Consider the following 21,947-nt stretch of genomic DNA (forward strand, 5'->3'; position numbering starts at 1 on the left):
ACAGTCTACAACTACCAGTCTTGACCCAATTTCTTCTCAGTTGAGGTGAGGAAAACTTTTTTCATTGTATTTATTTAACTGTTTTAGTGGTTTTTGGGGGTTAGTGACAGTTCTGCTGGTATTTTTTCTCTCTGCCACGAGTTAGCTGTTTTAATAAGTTTCCGGCGGCTTCTTTGTGCATGGCGGCAGAGGTAGTTAAAAGGTGTTCGCGCTATGGGAAGCGCAGAACACCATTGGGCTTCTGTACAGCTGGTTGCATGGACGCTACGGGGGACAAAATTTCTGTGGAGACGAGCAGCTCCATTATTTCCCACACAGTCGAGCTCCTCTTCAGTCATGGTTGAGCCTGCTGCGCTTCGCTGCACGTCTGAGGCTCAGTATATTTCGTCAATGGTTCTTCAGTTTCGCTAACAGCTGAGATCTCTGTGCAGGAAAGTGCTCAGCAATTGCCGGCAGACTTAATTCTGGGGGCATTTTCTCCGGATTTTGTGATAATGCATAAAGCCGCCTTATTACACAGCTCTCGGGCATATCAAAGGGAATTAAATGTGGATAATTGTGCCCTGCGCCCAGCCAGTAGACCTCAGCTGGAGTCTCAGTCAGCAAAAAGGCGCATAGTGGTGCCCACAGATGGAGGAGACCCTCTATCAGATTCCAGTTTATCCATTGCTCTTCCATAAACTATGGAGAAAGATCTGGAAGATTTGGAGTTACAGGAAGCGTTAGCTAGGGAAGTGGATGATCCGACAGTGCTCCATCTTTTCCATAAGGAAGAGCTCTCAACTTTTATTTCTAAAGCACTACAAGGTCTGAATATCTCTCAGGTTGATCCACAGGTAACAGGGTCGGCTAACCCTCTTATGGCGGGCACGAGGAAACCACCTAAGATATTTCCAGTCCATTATTTCTGCTCAATGGGAAACATCAGAGGCAGGTCTCTGGATGGCAAAGGCCATTTGCCAGTTGCACAGGAAGAGTTGGATAAATTTAAGCTTCCGAAGGTGGACGCATTAGTGGCTGCAGTTACCAAAAAGAATACACTGCCGGTTGAGGGAGGTGTAGCACTGAGAGACATCCAGGATAGAAAGATTGCATCTTCGCTTAAGCTTTCCTTTGAAGTAGCAGAAGTTACATCACAGGCAGCGGTGTGCATTTTTTTGGGGTTTTTTTCATAGGCATGTCTCCAATGGGCACAATGAATGATGGATAAGATGGTGGAGACAGAACTTTCTGTTCCATCTGACTTGGGCAGATATGGAAACAGGGCTAGCTTATCTAGCGCATGCGCGGTGCAGGCAACTCGAAACTTCGAGTTTCTTCAAGCAAGTCTGCTTGTGAGGCATCCGCATCCGGGCTCTGTCGATGATGTCACCCATATATGAGAATAGCTGCCTGCTGTCCCTGGATAACACCTGTTATGGTAAGTAACTGTTCTTTCTCTTCTGGGTTTATCAGCAAGATCAGGGGTGGGCAACTCCGGTCCTCAAGGGCCGGAATCCAGTTGGGTTTTCAGGGTTTCCCCAATGAATATGCATTGAAAGCAATGCATTCAAATAGATATCATGCATATTCATTGGGGAAATCCTGAAAACCCGACTGGATTCTGGCTCTCGAGGATTGGAGTTGCCCACCCCTGAGCTAGATACTACTTTGTAATGGGAATAAGAACTGTGGGAGCTGGTGGAGCCAGTCTAATCTTGATCTACAACAGAGGTGTCAAAGTCCCTCCTCGATGGCCGCAATCCAGTCGGGTTTTCAGGATTTCCCTAATGAATATGCATGATCTATTTGCATGCACTGCTTTCATTGTATGCTAATACAGATCTCGTGCATATTCATTGAGGAAATCCTGAAAACCCGACTGGATTGCGGCCCTCAAGGAGGGACTTTGACACCCCTGATCTACAAGATTGAATGTTATGTATGAGACGGGATCAATAAATCCAGTAAAGTTTTACTGGTTTGATGCATTACTTAAAATTTCACCCTATTTACCATCGTTTCTATGTGAATTTACTTTTCGTTTTGCTTCCCTGCTAAACAAGCTGTGGCAATGTTTTTGTGTACTAGCTCTTTGCTAGTATAGTATGTTTTTTAGCCTTTCCATGTCTTCCTTTGCATCTGATTCATGTAACACATCACCTACCAGCTGTCTGCACTGAACATTAAATTATAAAGCAGATTCACAAAAGCCCCTCCCCCTCACACCCCAAGTTTAAGTTTCAGATTTCAAGTTTAATGGTTATTTGATATTGCTTATCGTAATACTAAGCGATTATACAAAATATTTAAAATCAAGGGGTATATAACAAAAATACATATTATCAGATACAAAGACAGAATGGACTAACATGCACAAAAGGACCAAGGATAAACTACAGTAAGGTATAGTTAAGAAGAAAAAACAAAAAAGAAGGATAGAACAAAGGAGAGGGGATAGGATTTTTATTCAAATTGTTGATTATCCACATGGAATGGAGAGAGAGAAAAGTAGGAGATTAGATCATTGCTCAAAGACGTCTCTAAACAAAAAAGCTTTAAGAGCTCTTTTAAATTTATCTACGCTTGCTTCCTCTCTAATGTAAGGAAGGAGAGCATTCCAAGTGAGGGGGTCATTTACAGCGAAACAGGAGTCCCGGCGAATGCCAAATGCATTAAGACTAGGCACGAAAAGTAAGTTTTGGGAAGAAGATCTTAGTGTTCTAAGTGGGGTATGAGGGATAAGTAACTTATCAATGAAGGGCTGTTCTCTGGATTGAAGTGTTTTAAATGTAAGTAATGCAACTTTGAAAGTGATTCTATGACGGATAGGGAGCCAATGGGTATTTTTCAATAACGGAGAAGCATGGTCGTATTTCTTAGAATTAGTGATGATTTTAATAACTGTATTTTTGATTAGTTGGAGTCGTTTGATTTCTTTTTGATATACAAGGAGTTGCAATAATCGAGTTTTGAAATTACTAGTGAATGAACTGAAATATTGAGAGAGGATGGATCTAGAAATTTGGCTAAAGATTGGATCATTTGTAGTTTGTAAAAGCAATTTTTGACAATGGCACTTATCTGGTAATGATTTAATTTATTGTCAATGATGACACCCAGAATTTAGGTGGAATGAACGTCTTCGATCGGGCAGTTGTCGATAAGAGCTGTGGATAATTGGATACCTTCTTTCCATAGGAATAAGACACAGTTGGTCTTGGATATATGTTAAGGGAAAGCATATTGTCTCTGAGCCAATTATGGATGTTTGTTAGCTTTACGTTGCTATCCTGAATTTCGTTCAAATTAGTAGGGTCAATCGGATGAGTGAGCTGGATATCTTCTGCATAAGTGAAAGATGTAAAGCCTATCGATTGGCAAAGTGTCAAGAGAGGAGAAAGGTAGATGTTAAACAACAAAGGTGAGAGTATTGACCCTTGAGGAATGCCGAAAAGATTGGAGTAGGGATTCGATATAGAGTCATTGTAGGTCACAGTAGAGGTGTGATTTGTAACGTAGGAATGAAACCAGTCTAGTACCTGGTTTTTGATCCTGATTGAAGATACTGTTCAAGAGCAGAGTTGACGGTATCAAAAGCTGTGGATGGATCCAAAGAGATTAGAATGACAGACTTATGATCTAAGAAGTACAGGATTGAGGTAGTCAGGCCTAAAAGGGAATGTTCTGTGGAATGATGCTGTCGAAAGCCAGTTTGATTGGGGTGTAAAATTGTTTCTTTTTTCCACAAAATTTGATAGTTGATACTTGATTCTCTGTCTTTGAGAGGAACATTTCTGCCGTCTTCATTAGGGATATCAATCCTAGCCCTCCAGACACTCACTGCATCTGTATAGGACAAACAGTAACCTCTCCAACCTTATTCCTTTCCTTCCTACCTCTTCTCTCCCTTGCTCATGTGCATTGTAGAATATGTGCTCTGTCTTCAACAAGTTTGTTTAGATTCATGACCTCTATCTTTCATGCTCTCCATCATCTTCCTCTAATAGAGACCTGACCTTCCTTCCGGGAAGGTAAACAATTGAAGCTGAATGTCGTGTAGGTTGCCTTCCCATATGCTTCATCTCGTTAACCATAACAGTGGTGTCAGGCTGCTACTTCCCCATGTTAGTCTTGCTCTTTTTCTTTTGAAGTCCATTTATCTGTCTGTTCACTCTGCTATTCTTGTATCTGTGGATAGACTCTGATAAGTCCCTCTCTTCCTTTTCATTGACTGATACCTGGCTTTCCTTCTTTATCAAACCGTCCCTTCCCTCATTCTTGGGATATTAACAATTGTGTTAATATTCTCATTCAGTCTTCTGCTATGCTCCACTTCCTCAGTCTTCTCCAATTTCTCATTCAGTATCTCAACCTCAGTAGTTCATTTATTGGATGATGACCTTCATGCTTATTACCCTCTATCTTGTCCAGGCAACACCTACACATTTAGGAACCTTCAAGCTATTGATCCTTTACTTATTTTTACTATTTATATACCGCTTATAACCATTCAGGTATTCAAACATTTTTCTCTTGCACTCTCACTCTACCACGGTTTCATTTCTCCTCTCATCTATTATGTTATCCATGTTGCCGATAAGTGTTTCCTATACTGTTCTCTTGCTCCTTTCATTCCCTATTTAAAGCGTACTAAACACCAGCCTTGCTTACCTCCAGAATATACCTATGCCCACTCTGCTGAGTACTTTTCATTAAAATCTCATGTTCATGCTTTCATATATTTCAATTTCTTGCTGACTACCTTCCAGTCTGCTCTTACACTTGCTGCAATAAGCTGAGCCGACAGGGGAGAAGAGAAGAGCTGTGATCAACTGAGCCGGCACATCTGTGTGACCTATTTTTATTCTTTCTAACCCAATGAAATGTTGGAAAAGTTATATATAATGGGTTAAATATATTTCCATCTGTCTGGGGACAAAATAACTCTATGGAAATTTTAACAGAATGGGTCAATTTTGGTGTGAAGGGGAAAACCATTAGGGAAAAAAATTGAAAATGAACTAGAAGATAAGAGAAATATCTTTTCTCCCCCCCTCCCCCCCTTGCCAAGTATGTTTCTGTTTTCGTACTTGTAAATTTTACAGTGAAACATAGTGCCTGAACAATAGAAGTTTCCAAATGGCTGCAATGCATACGACAGAGTAGTTTGCCACTGGTTGTGTATATGATCTAATGGTGGTGAAGCATGACAATACTTGTTTGTTGTCTTGCCTCGGTGATCTCCAAAACTGACAGTAATAGCTAATGGCTAGCTACATAATTTCACTTTAGTTTCAATTTATTATTCTTTCCATACTAGTGGAAGTAAATATGAGCCATAGTTTCCTTCTTCCATCCATCCATCCATGTCTAAGTGGGTTACAGAAATACATACATGTTAAATCAATAGAAATGTAGTGTGTGTTTTGGGTTGCGGTTTTTTTTGTGTGTTTTTTTTAAATGTATAAAGAACTTTAAATGAAAAATGGGCATGCTTCTTTTCTAAATGAATATTTGTGCTGAGATTCTCTCTGGTGCCTGATTCATCAATCTCTAGGGATTCTCTTTGCTGTTCCCCATGTGCTTTTTTTTTTTTTATCTGGCATTGCACAATTCCTATCCTGTCATTAGTGCATTAAGACTAATGAGGTGAAGATGAGATGAAAAAATATACTTGGCTCCTGATTGGCTTTGCATGACTTGTTCTTTGGCATTCTTGTCCCCTGACCTCTGAGGAGTACTCTAGTTTGGGATTTCTTGCAACCTTCCGTTCTTAGTCACATTGATGTCATGCTAACATGTACTTTGTTTTTAACAGAATTTTTATCCACTATAATAAAACCCTTAGCGCGCATGCGCATTTCAATATCCGTGTGCCGTGATCCATGGTGCCGTGCCGCTGCATGCGCAGTAGAAGGAGCCTGTAGCGATTTGAGACGCGTGTGGCGATTTCCCCAGCTGAAATAGGAGCCAGCTGAATAAGGAGCCTGCGGCGGTTTGCATTCGGTGGTTTCCCTATCGCTACAAGGAGCCTGCGGCGGATCCTGGCAGAGCTGCTTCAGAAAGCAGGGGAGATTTATCAGATAAGAGCAGGGAAGGGGTGCTTCTGGACAGGAGGGAGAGACAGACAAAGACAGACAGGGGGCCATGGAGAGAGAAAGAAAGACAGACATACAGAAAGAAAGAAATGCCTAAGTCTACACATCTATTCTAGCACCCATTAATGTAATGGGCTAAAAAATTAGTACTACATACAGTGGTACCTTGGTTTACGAGCATAATTCGTTCCAGAAGCATGCTCGTAAACCAAATTACTCGTATATCAAAGCGAATTTCCCCATAGAAAGTAAGGGAAACTCGCTTGATTCATTCCCCCCCCCCCCCGAGGCCAGTGGCACTGCTCTACCCCCTCCCCCCCACAAACCGGCATTGCTTCCCCCCCCGCTCATGAAGGCCCCCCCCTGCCGCGATCCGATATCCTCCCCGTACCCATCACCCACCCGAACGCATCACTTACCCCCCATTGGCACCCGGCACCAAGGCACAGGACATGCCGGTGCCCGAAGATCTCTCATCCTTTTTGCTGGGCCTTGATCATCTGCGCATGCTCAAGGCCTTAGTTCCTACTCTCTCCGAGATTCTCGGAGATCTCGAGAATCTCGGAGACAGCAGGAACTATAAGGCCTTGAGCATGCGCAGATGCTCAAGGCCCAGCAAAAAGGATGAGAGATCTTCGGGCACTGGCATGTCCTGTGCCTTGGTGCCGGGTGCCGGATGGGGGGGTAAGTGATACGTTCGGGTGGGTGATGGGTTCGGAGGATATCGGATCACGGCGGCGGGGGGGGGGGCCACGCGAGCGGAGGGGTGCCGGATCGCGCGTGGGGTGCCGGATAGCAGGGGGGAGGTGCTCGTACATCGAGGTAAGCTCGGTTTGCGAGGCACCAATATTGCGAATGTTTTTCTCGTTTTGCAAAACACTCGCAAACTGGTGCACTCGTAAACCGAGGTACCACTGTATCTCCTTAATCTTCTGCTACCTTTTAGCCTGCTTTTACTGCTTAACAAAAGTTATATGCCCAGGCCCTATGAAGTAAGGATTGCTGTAAAGGGGGAGTACATGTGATTTTTCCTTCCTTCCCCTCCCTTTTCATATAAATACTCAAATCTTTCCAGCTGAGCAACCTGAATTGGAATGTGGTTGCTGCTTTTACTTATACAGAAAGTATGTGTACAAAATTTTTAAAATTGTGTATATGCTGCTTTTTTTGTCAGAACTCATCAGTTGCAAGGTCTTGTTTTTTCATTCCCTAGACCTGACAATCCCAAGCCTTACTTAATCACTTTCTACAACCTCCTCCCATGTTCTAGTAGGATCAATACATAGCTTTCTCTGCTCCTTTGTATTGGATACTACCTGGCTTTTCTTTCTGCATCTCCATTTCTTTCCTATTTCCATAGCCCATTTCTCACAGAACCCTCCCTCATACCCATCATGTGGTAAGGGGTGGCCATGAATGCATCGGATTGCATCCTTCCCTGTCACCTGGCTTCCCCACTGCTTATTTGAACTATAAGTGAGGAGAGGGCCTCTGCAGCTGTCGTTCCCTCTGCCACAGTTCCGTCCCTCTGACATCAGGGGCAGGATCGCGGCAGAGAGAACGACAGCTCCGGAGGCCGATGGCAACCTGCAAGGATCATTGCAGTACCAGCGATCCTCTCTGCAGGCTGCTCCGCTGCTGTAATTAGGTAAATGTAAGAGCAGGAGGCCAGGGGGGAAGTTGGAGGACACTGACTGCAGCACTTCCAGACTGACCCTCTCCCCCTAAAGCTGGAGCGGCAGCAGCTGGCCAGCAACAGGCAGCACTGCCACTCCTGCTTTAAGGGGGAAGGGTCAGTCACCAAATCGAGAGGCTGATTAAAAAAAACAACAACAAAAAAAATCGATTCACCCAAACTGAATCAGTGATTTGAATTGGAAATCGGGCAGCTCTAGTATGGATCCACTTTTTGCATGGGGGCTGTGGAGTCGGAGCTAGTAAAATGTATCAAAGACTCCAAGTTTCTAAATAAAAACTTACATTATAATATATGGTAAATTTTATTATTTATCATCGCCTAAAAACCTAGGTAGCTTACAATAAAAACATTCAAAATCAATTAATATCATTTATATCAGTAAAATAAGCAAAGTACCCATAAAATAATCATAATTCAGAAATCCCCCTAAATACAAATAATCTTCATTTCAGTTTAAAAGCTTGGAGAAAGAAATGAGTTTTTAACAGCTTCCTAAACCTCAACACGTTCTCACAAAAATGTAAAGTTTTCCCAGGCATACCGTCCCATAAAACTGGACTGGCCACTGAAAAAAGATTTTACTGTATCAACGTAGTATATTGCTCATCTTCTTCCCACATCTAACTGCATGCAACTTTCCGATCTCAGCATATGTCCTGGCTTATATTTGTAAGATATCATTGAAGTAAATAGGCAGTTTACCATATATTCCTGATGAACCAAATAAATTTTATATTGTACTAGTGTTTAAGCCCGTTACATTAACGGGTGCTAGAATATATGGCTGTCTGTCTTTCTTTATTTATGTCTCTCTCCCTGCTCCTGTCTCTTTCTTCCTTTCTTTCTGTCTCTCTCCCTCCTGCAATTTTTCTCTCTCTCTCCCTGGCACCCTTTGTCTGTCTGTCTTTTTTTCTGTCTCTCTCTGGTCCCCTGTCTGTCTTTATTTCTGTCTGTCTCTCTCCCTATCCTCCTTTGTCTGTCTGTATTTCTTTCTGTGTCTCCCCCCCCCCTCCCCCCCCCCACTTTCCTTTGCAGAAGCAACAGTGATATTTCCCTTCCCCTCCAAATCCCTGTGAAGTAGTAGCAGCATTTCCCCCCACCCACCCCCATTCCCATTCCCTTCTCCCCCCCCCACTTTCCTTTGCAGAAGCAGTAGCGTATTTCTCTTCCCCTCCAGGTCCTTGCTGAAGCAGTAGCAGCATTTTCCCCCACCCCCCATTCCCTTCTCTCCCCCCCCCACTTTCTTTTGCAGAAGCAGCTGTGATATTTCCCTTCCCCTCCAGATCCCTGAGAAGTAGTAGCAGCATTTTCCCCCACCCACCCCCCATTCCCTTCTCTCCCCCACCACCACTTTCCTCTGCAGAAGCAGCAGCGGTATTTCCCTTCCCCTCCAGGTCCCTGCTGAGTAGTAGAAGCATTTTCACCCACCCCCCATTCCCTTCTTACCTTGAGCTGCCCTGCTCCGTTCGGCCCCTCCCCCTTTCCTTCCCACGTGCTGGCCTGCTGCGGCTGAAGGTTTTTTTCGGCGACTCCTCCTGTTAAAACGCCCCCCCCCCCTTCCCGCAACCGCTCCTGTTCAAAGCGGCCTGCTGAGGTTCGCGGCCGGCTGTAACGAACCTCGCAGGCCGCTCTCCAACTCGGTAGCATGTTCCCTCTGAGGCGATCGCGTCAGAGGGAACGTGCTACCATGTGGAGAGCGGCCTGCGAGGTTCGTTACAGCCGGCCGCGAACCTCAGCAGGCCGCTTTGAACAGGAGTGGTAGTGGTTGTTGCGGGAAGGGGGGGGGAGTCGGCGACTTGCTGTGAACAGGAGCGGCAGCGGCGGCAGGACCATGAGCCCTCCTTCCGCCATCCGCCGCCAGCGCCGCTCCCTAACTGGCGCATACGCCTGAAGTCGCGGCCACGGACGGACACAGGACACATCAGGTCCCCACAGGAGATTGGGCAGCCTTTCCTTGCTTTCCCCCTTTGCCACACCCCTTTCCTATGCCTGCTCGTAGGGGAGGGTGTATTCCAGGATCTCGCTGTAAAACTCCGGAGTAATGGCTTCGGTCTCACCCTCCTCCTGCTCGCACTGCAAACAATTTGCGTTTATGCTGCTGAACTTCTTGCCTCCCACCCCCCTTCCCTCCGTCTCCGACGCCAAGAGTCGCCGCCAACAACAGTCTCCACCTGCATTGCCCCCGCCGCGCCACTCACTGGCCCGTCGTGCGAGGAACGGAGAACAGGTTCAGGGCTGCCAGGAGTGAGCCCGGCTGAGACTGGCAGGAAGAGGAAGGCGGAGCAGGTGAGCCGCCACTGCGAAAAACTGTAGTGAGCCAGCCAGACCGTGAGTGCGGGCTGTTGTAAGCTTGCATGTGCACTCTTGCCGGCCACGGACATACGGATCACGGAAGCACGCTGATAGGAGTGCGCATGCGCGAGTTAGCCTTTTATTATATAGATATAGAATTTCACTGGAAGCCAATAAAGATTCTTTAATATAGGGAATATATGGTCAAAGCGTGACACCCCCATCAACATGTGAGCAGCAAATAAATAAGTCATTGAGTTTTTACATAACAAATAATAAAAGAAGCAATTAAAATTGGATATGAAGTGGTAATTTCAGTAGGATTTAGCACAGATTATTTGAAATTTAAATCACTTTGTAAATGTAGGCTTTATATTTACCAGTAATTTTAGATTAGGATATAAAATTTAGTTTGATTTCAATAGGTACATTAGCTCCACAGCCTTGTGCAGAATTCTATGCAAATTCTGCATTGTGTTGTTGTACAGAATTTTTAGTTAGCAGAATGAACATGTACTGCATAAGCAGAGGAGAGCACATTTGCAAAGGTTCATGATGATTAGAGCTACCTGTAGGTTTTGTAAGGCTTTTACATAAATCAATATATAGTTTCAGTTGTACCTCAATAGTGACTCTGCTGTGATACTTCTCTATGACAAGTGTTAGCCTGCTGTAACATTTAAAACCCAAAAATGCTAAGCAGCAGTAATGTCCATGATGTAAATGTTTGTTGCATAAAGCCTATTGCGTAAACTGCCTTGAATTAACTTTTATGTTATGACTCGCCAACTGTTCTAGCTACATTGATAGTCTCTTTTCCAAATTTATTTGGTATAACAAACCTCCCGCATCGCTATCTCCATATTAAAATTACCTTAAAAAAACACGGAGGAATGAGTTTTCCTGACTTTCATAAGTATCATCTTGCTATGCTCCGGAGATATGGCATTTTGTGGATGTCTGGTATCCCCAGCCCTCTACTCTACCAGCTTGGCACTCCATTGAATCTTATTTTGCCTCTCCAATTCCACTGAAATGCATTCCCTTTCAGGATAACCTCAAACACCTGTCATCACATGATAACAATTGTTTTACTAATTACGCTAAACAAGCTTTTGAAAAGGTTTCTCTCTCTCAGAGTAAATTATCCCTTTCTACTCGTGCTTGGTGCAACCCCAATATCACTATTGATAGCAAACCAATAGGTCCTCCTGGATGGGAAAAGACATTTGGTACATTAACCAAATTATTCTTAATTGTCTTATGTTTCCAACAATTGCAATCCAAATATAGTCTTCTAAGGAATTTTATAGATGGCTACAATTGAAACATTGCTTAAATTAAAATGGCCTCTGCACTCTAATACTCCTAACATCCAAATTCTCGGAATTCTGTCATTTCGGATTTACTTTTGGTTATACTACCTCACTATATTATACATTTTTTATAATTTCATCATTGACCATAAACATTAGTACTAAATGGCTTTGGACTTCTGAAACTACCTGGTCAGGTTCAGATGACCAATGGATATATTTTTTTCCAACACTCAACGTCCTACCTTATCTACTAGTCTAATGCAATCACTATATTTCCTTTTTAATAAAGCCTATTGAACTCCAAGTAAGCTTCATAAGGCTCACTTAATGGATTCAAACAAATGCTACCCAAAAGGGAGCCAAAGGAGGTCTCAACGATGAGACAATCAAGGCACATGAGGATGATGTAGAAAGATTTACGGTCACTAATCGGTTACATAAACAAATATGTGCCTGATAGTTTCTAGGGAAGACCATAATATCTCATCCAGGTTCAACTCTCTTTGCCTATTTACACGACACAACCAAGGCTAATGAGAAATACTTTTATTATGAAAATAGAAAAATATAATTCACAAGCCAGCAGCAATATCTAAATATTCACAAAATATCCGATTACATATATGAAACTCAGTACATAATAATCACTACACACTTGCTAGATAACTAAGTAACTAATTCTTACACACTAAACAATTCCTTATAATAATAATCCCTGATTAGCAGCAATATATTAGTTATCACCACAGTAGCTTTACGAGCCTTATCCTATATCCCAATAGGATACTTTATCTAACCCCAGCTGATAAGATAATAAGTTCCTTATCTCACCATCCAATTATGGCCTTGGCACAAAATAAGGTGAAATGGAAGATGTCTCCTCAGCTTAGCAGAAATAGAAATCCTTCTGTTACAGGAACAAGTGTTCGTCAGCCACTGGTAAAGCTGTAATTTATTGGCAGCAAAAGTTTCCTTGAGGTGATGGAATTCAGATCTGTTTAAGGTCCGATTCACTCTCTCTCTCAGGCAGAGAGTCACACAAGGTAACTGTTCAGGTCTTAATTATTATGAAAGAGATGCGTGCATAACATCTGTGATGAGATGTGAGCTTCCCCACACCTAAAAACAGACTAAATTATAATTATCCTCTTTTCACTCGGATCTCGTCAGATGATGTCTTCGGACCAATCCAGAAACAGATCTTAGATGAATAGACTTTCTGTATAAAGTCTCATACAGGCAGGAGACATAGGCGCCTTTCGAGAGATAAGCACAGCATAGGAGTATAACTCCCCCAAGATTCACACAGTATGGGCATGAAGGCATAGATGGATGTCCTTTACTAGAATACCATTCTGGCACATACCCAGAATGCATCAGGCAGAAACAGCAAAGATGTGTTCTTCTTTCTCTTCTTGCTAGGTTCAGGCTTGATGATGTCAGAGAGGCCTAACCTTCAGGTGCAAATAAGGAAACACCCCTACAATGAGATGTCAATAATTCAGCCACAGGTGTAGAGTTCAAAGTTCACTTTATTGATAGTAGCACTGTGAGGACTCAGACTTGACACTGACAGTGTTTCGGCATCTATGCCTTTGTCTCAATGGCTAGTAGTTCTATCACCTAAATAGAGCATTTAGTACAGATCAAATTTAGAAGCGAGCAGGAAAATATCTTGTGTCCAAAGTAAAGCTGAAGGTCACAAGTGAAAGAGAGCATGTCACAAAGTGCTTTGTGATTTGCTCTCTTTCACTCATGACCCTCAGCTTTGCTTTGGACACCAGATATTTTCTTGCTCGCTTCTAAATTTGACCTGTACTGTGTTAAAACACATGCTGGCATCGTAACAGTCAATTGGGAGACCTTAAACATATGATTTATGATTGCCCAATCATTCAACCATTTTGGAGGTCTGTCTAGAAAACCATATGTAACACTCTCCCCCATCTCCTCTGCATTATCTTTTGATATTGTTCTCTTTAGATTTCTTGCCCTGCCTGGTGCCTTGGATATATGGCATTACAAACTATTTGATGCTCTAATTGCCATCACTTTACAAATGATTCTCTCGCATTGAAAATCTGCGCAATTATTAAATACCTCTTTCTGGTGGGCTACATAATTATGAATGTAAAGCCAATTCCCTTACAAATAAGGGTTTCAAAACTAACAAAATATGGTCTCCCTTAACGAATATCTTCTCATTCCTAAATTCTAGGTTCATTTCAACTGGTCTGACCATTGTGTATAATATTTATTCTTAACTCTTCTTTTACTAGTTTAGATGAATATGCTATGCTCAACTCGCTGGGTCTCCATAGGAGCTTATTGTTGATTTCCCATTTTATGGCTTCATATAACTGTTAAGTTATATTCAATATACATTGATGCTTTTTGTTCCACTGTTGCATCTATGATAATATATATATAATTTCTATCAAATAATTTCCTTTTTTAATTTCTTATGTTAAAATTTCAATAAAAAGACTAAAAAAACTTGTAATAAAAAGATTTTTTTAAAAAGTGATTTGTCCTTTCTTTTACAGGGACTGGAGATATAGTTGCTATAATGATCGGTAATACAAAAGGGGCAGAAATTGTAAGCCAAATTAAAAAAGGTTACCAGGTGAGCATGGTCATTGAAGTGGGAAAGAAGAACGCTCCCTGGATGAATCACTACTCCATCTTTTTTGTCTCGGTGTCCTTCTTCATTGTCACGGCTGCAACAATAGGCTACTTCATCTTTTATTCTGCCAGAAGACTGAGGATCACCAGGGCCCAGAACAGGAGGCAGGTGGGTACTAGTATTACAGCTTTTTACTACCAGTGCTGTTTTCAGTTCCATTTGTCAGTGTTAATTATTTTAAGGATGAGTCGGGCTGGGTTGTGCTGTGGTGTATTGACAAGACCTATTTGGCTCCTCCTTTGACTTTGAGTTGTAAAAGAGAACTGGTGGAGGCAAATTGTTTTTTAATTTCATGTTGTCGTCTCTTTCTCCAAATATTTTGTGTGTATATATTTATACACTGTGTATGGAAAAGAAAAAAAAAACCAGGGACCCTCCTCCCAAACATTAAAAAAAAAAAAATTTATCCAAAGGATATTACTACAGCAGAAACTTCTGCCTGAAATTCAAGACATTTTTGAGTACTTTATTTTTCAATTGCACATTGAGTTCGCAAAACAGTTGGACTGTTAATGAAACCCTAGAATTCATTGAGCTAATAGCCCAGTGGTGGTAAAAAATTTTGTGAACGTGTTGCTGTTGAAAGAGGACACTTGAATACAAATTATGAATTAACCATGAAAAAACCCATTATACTAATGCTATTTTCAGATATTCTAAATATTTAAACAATTGCAAAGTATTTTGAAACTCTGTGAGGGGTTCTGTTTTATCTTGGACACCCTCTATATTTATTTCTTGTACGACAGACACTCTATTCCTGAACCTGTGGGTAGTCGACCTCTTCTTGTGAGAACTCTTGTAGGGAGCGTCATATGCATACTTTTTACTCTTCCTCTGTTACCTCTATGCCGTCCTTCAACTATTTAGTTATCTTCCTACAAATGAGGCAGTAGGAGCAATGGTGTATGATTGTTTCACTTTTGACCATTTGCCATTTAAAGACTACTTGCTACCCAAAGACTTCTAAGACTCCTGATGCAGGCCGGATGGCCGAAACGTGATCATGTCGAGTCATTGAGTTGCTTTGGATGTACGATTTTGTTTTGGATTAATAAAGACCATTGGATTTATCAAATGAGTTGAAAGACACTGTTTTTGTGCACCATCTTGATTGGACATTTCCACTTTGCCCTTGCTTGTTTGATTTCTGTGGAATTGGTTCCCCTGTTTTATTGTGTGTGTTGTTGTTTTTTTTTTCATTTTAAATTCATTTTTCACTAATTGTTTGCAAGGCTTTTTGGTTCTGCAAAGTATCCCCTTGGTGAGACAGCTTTGGCTGTGGAAGAACACAGACTGCTTTGCCAGGCTCGCCCCAGATTTGTCTGCAGTGGGCTTGAGCATAGGCTGTGTGGCTCCATGGCAGCTTTTTTCTCGGATTGGGCCAACTGCACTTGATCTGGTGGGGTTGAGAGCTCCAGTTAGTATGTTGGGCTCGAGAGGTAGTCGGAAGACACAAGCAGTCCAGATTCTAGGCTTGTTGAGGCAGAGGATCTCCCTGTAAACTATTTGCAGCTTCCAGTACACAGCATAGCACAGTAATAGTCTGATACACCTGACAAACCAAATCGGGGGGGGGGGGGTATCCTTAGAATCAATCTGTTTTGTTTTTGAGTTCTGGGTTTAGAGTTTCCCAAACCTCTGAATTCCCAAATCACTATTTTTATTTTTCAGCGTAGCTCCCCTGGACTTGTACCTTAGTGGTCATCTTGGATTTCCCGATTTGAATTTAAGTCTCTGTCTCAAAACACCTTATTGCTCAAAAACAGGAGGGCTGGATTCCTCAGATCAGGATATTTCAGATTCATGCCCCATTTGTGGTGGATGGCAGTCCGAGGAGCATCCATATTCCTCATGCTATGTGGCACGTAATGGGGGGCGTGAGGTACTGTCTTAGTCCCTTCTGGTCCCTTGGGAGGGGGGTGTTAATGCCCAGTCGGTCCGAGGAATGGGGAAAAAAATCCAAAAGTTGACTCAAGAAGAAGCACAAGTATGTCCCTAGCGAAATGCAGCCGTAATAATAACTGGAAAACCCCCAAAAGAGAGAAATCAGCATTTGTAGGAGCTCTCTGGAGGTCAGGGGCAGGGGTTTCCCCTTGAACTAATATGATGTTTGAGGCACTTATGATTTAACAAGTGCCGTATAGAACCCTCTGGAATCACAAATCTGCTAGTGCTGGGATTCCCCCCCTTCTCCCAGCAACAGTGCAATGTGCAAGTTGGAGAAATTTAGGTTAGAAGATGAATCTGATGATAATGATTCTATTTAAATACCTTTGCTCTCCTAGTCAGGTTCCTCTGTAGCAGGAGATGCTGCTGCATCCCTGGGATGGCAGGATCCAGATTTAGGGGAGGCTCCAGACCCAACTGTGGGCAGGGTGTTTAAATCTTCAATGCTTATGGAGATGATCACAGAATCCCTTTAAGAATTGAAACTAGAAGCTTATCAGTCTTCTGCAATGCAGTGCTCACTTATAAACAGCACTAAGGCATAGACCCTGTGCTTTCTCTTACATCAAGAAATTACAAAGATGCTTACAGATCATTGGGAGGTCTCAGAGGGGCTCCTTTGGGTGGCCAAAGTTATGTCAAAACTCCGCATGCAAATAGATCTCATGCATGTTCATTAGGGAAATCCTGAAAACCTGACTGGATTGCGGCCCTTGAGGACTGACATTTGACATCCCTATTCTTCGTTAACAATATGTCAAATATTTTTAGAATTATACATTTTCTTAAAAAAAAAAAACCAACCTCAACTACAGACTGTTTGCACTTGAATATTATAAATGGCTAGACAATTAAGAACATAAGAACATAAGCAGTGCCTCCGCCGGGTCAGACCATAGGTCCATCCTGCCCAGCAGTCCGTTCCCGCAGCGGCCCAAACAGGTCACGACCTGTCTGAATCACCAGAAGGGGCCCCTTGCCACCTTGGTTTCCCATTTAAGTCCTATCTTCCCATCGAAGTCCTAACCCTCCAGTCTTGCACATGCACGACCTGGTTGGGTTTCTATACTTTTTACCTGGATACCTCTCTCAGTATCCCACGATCCCTTTATCCCTCAGGAATCCGTCCAATCCCTGTTTGAATCCCTGTACCGTACTCTGCCTGATCACTTCCTCCGGTAGCGCATTCCAAGTGTCCATGACCCTTTGGGTGAAAAAAAAACTTTCTTACATTTGTTTTGAACCTATCTCCCTTCAGTTTCTCTAAATGTCCCCTCGTACCTGTTGTCCCCTTCAGTCTGAATAATCTGTCTCTATCCACCCTCTCTATGCCCCTCATGATCTTGAAGGTCTCTATCATATCTCCCCTGAGCCTCCTTTTTTCCAGAGAGAAGAGCCCCAGCCTATCCAACCTCTCGGCGTATGGGCAGTGTTCCAGCCCTCTTACCAGTTTCGTTGCTCTCCTTTGGACTCTCTCAAGTACCGCCATGTCCTTCTTGAGGTATGGCGACCAATACTGAACGCAGTATTCTATCTTAGTCTTATCACAATGATGATTAATAAATGATCATAGCATATCATTGCAGCATAATTATCTCTTGCTCTCATTCTTAAATAAACCCACTTACCATGCTGGGAAAAAAACAAATCCAACACTGGGATTAGATCTTATGGCCTCTAAATTCAGAGACAACTGCTTAACCAGTGAGCCACAGTGTGCCAAGCTGGTAATTTACATAAATGAAGCATAGATAAAGCTTTCCTTCATAAAATTGTTCTACCATATTCTAAATGCTCAAGAAAAACCCCTTCTTGGTGAAAAATATATCGAAGATGTCTACTTACTAATTCAATCATAAGGAAATAAGAAATTCCCTTACTTAGATATTTCAATCTGCAGGATACTGCATGTTCCTTGTTTGTATTTAGGTTCCCAACTAAATGTTATAGACCTTGTTTATACAAATGCCAAACTCTTTGTGACAATGAGGCTGTTTGTTTGGACATCCTTCCAATTGATGTGAACTACGTCATTTATGCCTGTAATTTACTGATGAGTCCATTTAAAAAACAAAACAAAAAACAACCCATCCCAGAGGAAGACTTGGGCTCCGGCAGATACTCAATATACTTCATCATGCCCAAGAGTGGCTCTGAAGAATGGAAGCCGATTCTAAACCTCAAAGCGGTGAATGTGGCCCTCAAGATACCACGTTTCCAAATGAAGATACCACGTTTCTGAATGTTGCCCTCAAGATACCACGTTTCCGAATGAAGACAAAGTTGGTAATTGCATCAGTGGCACCAGAGAAATTTCTTGCCTCACTGGATTTTGTGGATGTTATGAAGTTATTCAAAGTGGTGAAGACGCAGAAGGATTGCGAAGACCTGCAATGTGACACAAACACGCTTGAGAAATGGGTTGCGACATGGCAAATGAGGTTTAACGTGGATAAGTGTAAGGTGGTGCAAAAATCTTATACAGGATGTCTGGTGCGGAGAAACCCCCCCCCAGGAAAGAGACCTGGGAATACTGGTCGACAAGTCAATGAAGACGTCCGTGTAATACGCAGCGGCTGCGAAAAGGGCAAACAGAATGTTAGGAATGATTAAGAAGGGGATCACGAGCAGATCGGGCCATGGTGTGCCCTCACCTGGAATACTGCATCCAGCACTGGTCGCCGTACATGAAGAAAGACATGGTACTACTCGAAAGGGTCCAGAGAAGAGCGACTAAAATGGTTAAAGGGCTGGAGGAGTTGCCGTACAGTGAGAGATTAGAGAAACTGGGCCTCTTCTCCTTTGAAAAGTGGAAGCTGAGAGGGGACATGATCGAAACATTCAAGATAATGAAGGGAATAGACTTAGTAGATAGACTGGTTGTTTACCCTCTCCAAGGTAGAGAGAACAAGAGGGCACTCTCTAAAGTTAAAAGGGGGATAGATTCCGTATAAACGTAAGGAAATTCTTCACCCAGAGAGCGGTGGAAAACTGGAACGCTCTTCTGGAGGCTGTTATAGGGGAAAACACCCCAAGGGATTCAAGATATTTAGACAAGTTCCTGCTGAACTAGAACATATGCAGGTAAAGCTAGTCTCAGTTAGGGGCCGCCGCGTGAGTGGACTGCTTGGCATGATGGACCACTGGTCTGACCTAGCAGCGGCAATTCTTATGCTCTCATGATTTGATAGAGGCTTATCTGCACATTCTTATTTTTCCAGACTACAGAAAGTATTTGCAGTTCCATGTGTTGGAGCAACACTTCCAGTTCACAGCTTTGCGCTTCGGACTGGCCGTGGTGCTATGGACCTTCACCAAGGTGATGGTAGTTTTTGCAGTTAACCTATGCAGGAGAGGTGTACAAATTCATCCGTACCTGGTTGATTGTCTAATCAGAGCCTAGTTCGAAATCTGAGGGCAGACTAGTGGTTCACTGGGTGATCCAGTTGCTGCAGAAGCTCGTCTGGGTGGTCAACTTCAGTCACCTAGAACCGATACAGAACCTGGAATAACTGGGAGTCCAGTTTGAAATGGGGATAAACAAAGGTTACTCCTAGAAACCTGCAGAGGAAAACTTCTTCATCAGATAAAGGAATTTTGGAGCACACCCATTCCGATGGACTGGCAGTACTTGCAGGTTCTAGGGTCAGTGGTTGCGATCATGGATGTAGTTCCCCTGGGCAAGGGCGCACTTGCATCCACTCCAAGAGGCACTTCTTTTCTGATGGTGCCCACAGAGGGATCCACTGCACAAACAACTTCCTTGGGCATCATGATTCCTGGCGCCGTGAGGTGTGCTTCTGTGGCAGTATTCTACTTGACACCTCATGGCGCATGCGGTGGCTGGAGGCGCGTGAGCGTGCAGCTCTTTCAATGGCAGTCGGCTTCAGGCGCATGCGGCTGTGTTTGTCGGTCCCCTATTACAGTGTTTTTTTCAACCTTTTTTGGGCAAAGGCACACTTGTTTCATGAAAAAAATCACGAGGCACACCACCATTAGAAAATGTTAAAAAATTTAACTCTGTGCCTATATTGACTATATATAAAGTAATTCTCTTGAATAGGAATCAAATAAACACAAAGAAAGTATTTTATAATTACTTTATTATGAAATATTAAGTAAACAGAATAGTGAAAAATTATAAAATACTTTATTCAGTGCGAAACCTGGGCCTGTTTGGCTGAGCACAAAGCTGATATTCTGGCTGGAATCGAAGAAAGACACACACGTAGCTCTTCGTCAACAGCCGTTCCCTTCACCGCCCCGTCACCGCCATCCCTTTCACTGCCCCGTCACCGCCACTGCCATCCCATTCACCGCCCTGTCACCGTCCCTGCTGCATCCATATAAGCCTTAGTACTGTAATATTTAGCTTATTCCTTTCTTATAAATCAAAGTTCCTGCTGCTGAACTAGAGAAAGAGATGTTCAGCTGACAGGGCTTTGTTTATAAATTTTTATCAACACAACTAATATACTATTTTATCCTAAAGCAAAAAATAAATAAATAAATATAATTTTTTTTTCTACCTTTGTTGTCTGGTTTCTGCTTTCCACATCTTCTCATTCAATTCCTTCCATCCACTGTGTGTCTTCTCTCTACGTCTTCCATTTGCTGTTACTGTGCCTCTCCCTTCACCCCCCCCCCCAATTGGTCTAGCACCCATCTTCTTCCCTCCGCTCCCCCATAGTCTGGCATCTGTCTTCTTCCCACTCTGTCTTCCGCATTTCCCTTCGGGGTCTGTTCCTCTCCACCCTCCTTCAATGTCTGTCCTATTCCTTTCCACCACCACCCTTCCCTCCCTCCTTTACCATCTGTTCCTTTCTACTACCCTTCAGCTCCTCTCACGTGGCTTATCTATCTACCTTCCTCCCTCTTATTTTCATGGCACGTTACAATGTAATTTGTGCAAGCCACTGGAGCCTGCGAGCTCGGTCCCTGTCCCATCCCCACAAACCATCTCGCTTCTGTGCTCCTATTTTCTCCATTTCTAATATCTCCCCTATGTATCTGTCATTACCCCCCCCCCGTGTCCATATACCATCCCCATGGCATGTCCCCTTTATGTCTCTGTCCCTATGCCCCATGCACATAATTTCCCCTCTTTCTGTTACCTTCCTGTGTCCAGATTTCCCCTATCTTCCTCTTCCATACCAGTGTATCTCTTCTTTTCAACCCCATCTAGCTTTTTTCCCTCTTTCTTCCCCTCCCCCCCCTTGCTTCTAGCATCTGGCTCACCTGCCTGTCCTTCCCTTTCTTTCCTGCTGTGAGTTTTTCTTTCCGTCTTCATCCCCTTGGCCCAGAATCCTTTTCCCTTTCACTCCCTCCTTCCAATTTGAGCCGGGAACACGAGCGATCGCACGGTCCCCGCAGCCACCACTCGCCTGCCCAATCGATCCTACTGTTTAGCCAGCTCTCTCCCTTCGCCTCACCTTAGTTTGTAGGTTTTGTTTTTCGGCGACATGCACGCTTTCCCAAAGAGCCGCGCATGCGCGGCTGCTTAGTGTTCAATCTTCTGCTCTGCTGCAACTTCCTGTTTCCGGTTGCGTCAGAGCAGAAGATCGAAACTGAACAGCAGCGGGGACCAGGGGAGTCTCATGGGAGCGCGTGCGGGACCCGGCCTGAGGCCTAATCAGTGTCTGCACCGTACGGCACACCAGGCAACATCTCGTTGAAAAACACTGCCCTATTAGTTGCGCCTAGAGGACTGGCAGGAGAGTGGTGGTTTTTCAAAAGCAGCGTTGCGTCTAGAGGACTGGCAGGAGAGTGGCAGTTACGGTGGCGGTTTCACAATGGTGGTGCCGGCAGTTTGTCCCCTGTTAGTTGTAGGGATGGAGGTCTGATAAGTTCTGATCCAGGGCATCGGAACACTGGCAAGGTCAGCACACAGGCAGTTCTGAACCAGGCCAGGTTGGCACACT

General features: G+C 43.4%; 1 protein-coding gene across 2 annotated transcripts in view; it reads left to right on the forward strand.

The window, feature by feature from the left end:
* The window catches only part of RNF128 (ring finger protein 128), an 86,061-nt gene that overhangs the window by 23,831 nt on the left and 40,283 nt on the right, over nt 1-21,947 (forward strand). For both annotated transcript variants that reach the window (XM_033945883.1, XM_033945882.1), the window contains exon 2: nt 13,937-14,184. In XM_033945883.1, coding sequence (XP_033801774.1) covers nt 13,937-14,184 — 248 coding nt within the window. The remainder of the gene's footprint in view (nt 1-13,936; nt 14,185-21,947) is intronic.

This window comes from Geotrypetes seraphini, chromosome 5, assembly GCF_902459505.1.
Source record: "Geotrypetes seraphini chromosome 5, aGeoSer1.1, whole genome shotgun sequence".
Classification (NCBI taxonomy): Eukaryota; Metazoa; Chordata; class Amphibia; order Gymnophiona; family Dermophiidae; genus Geotrypetes; species Geotrypetes seraphini.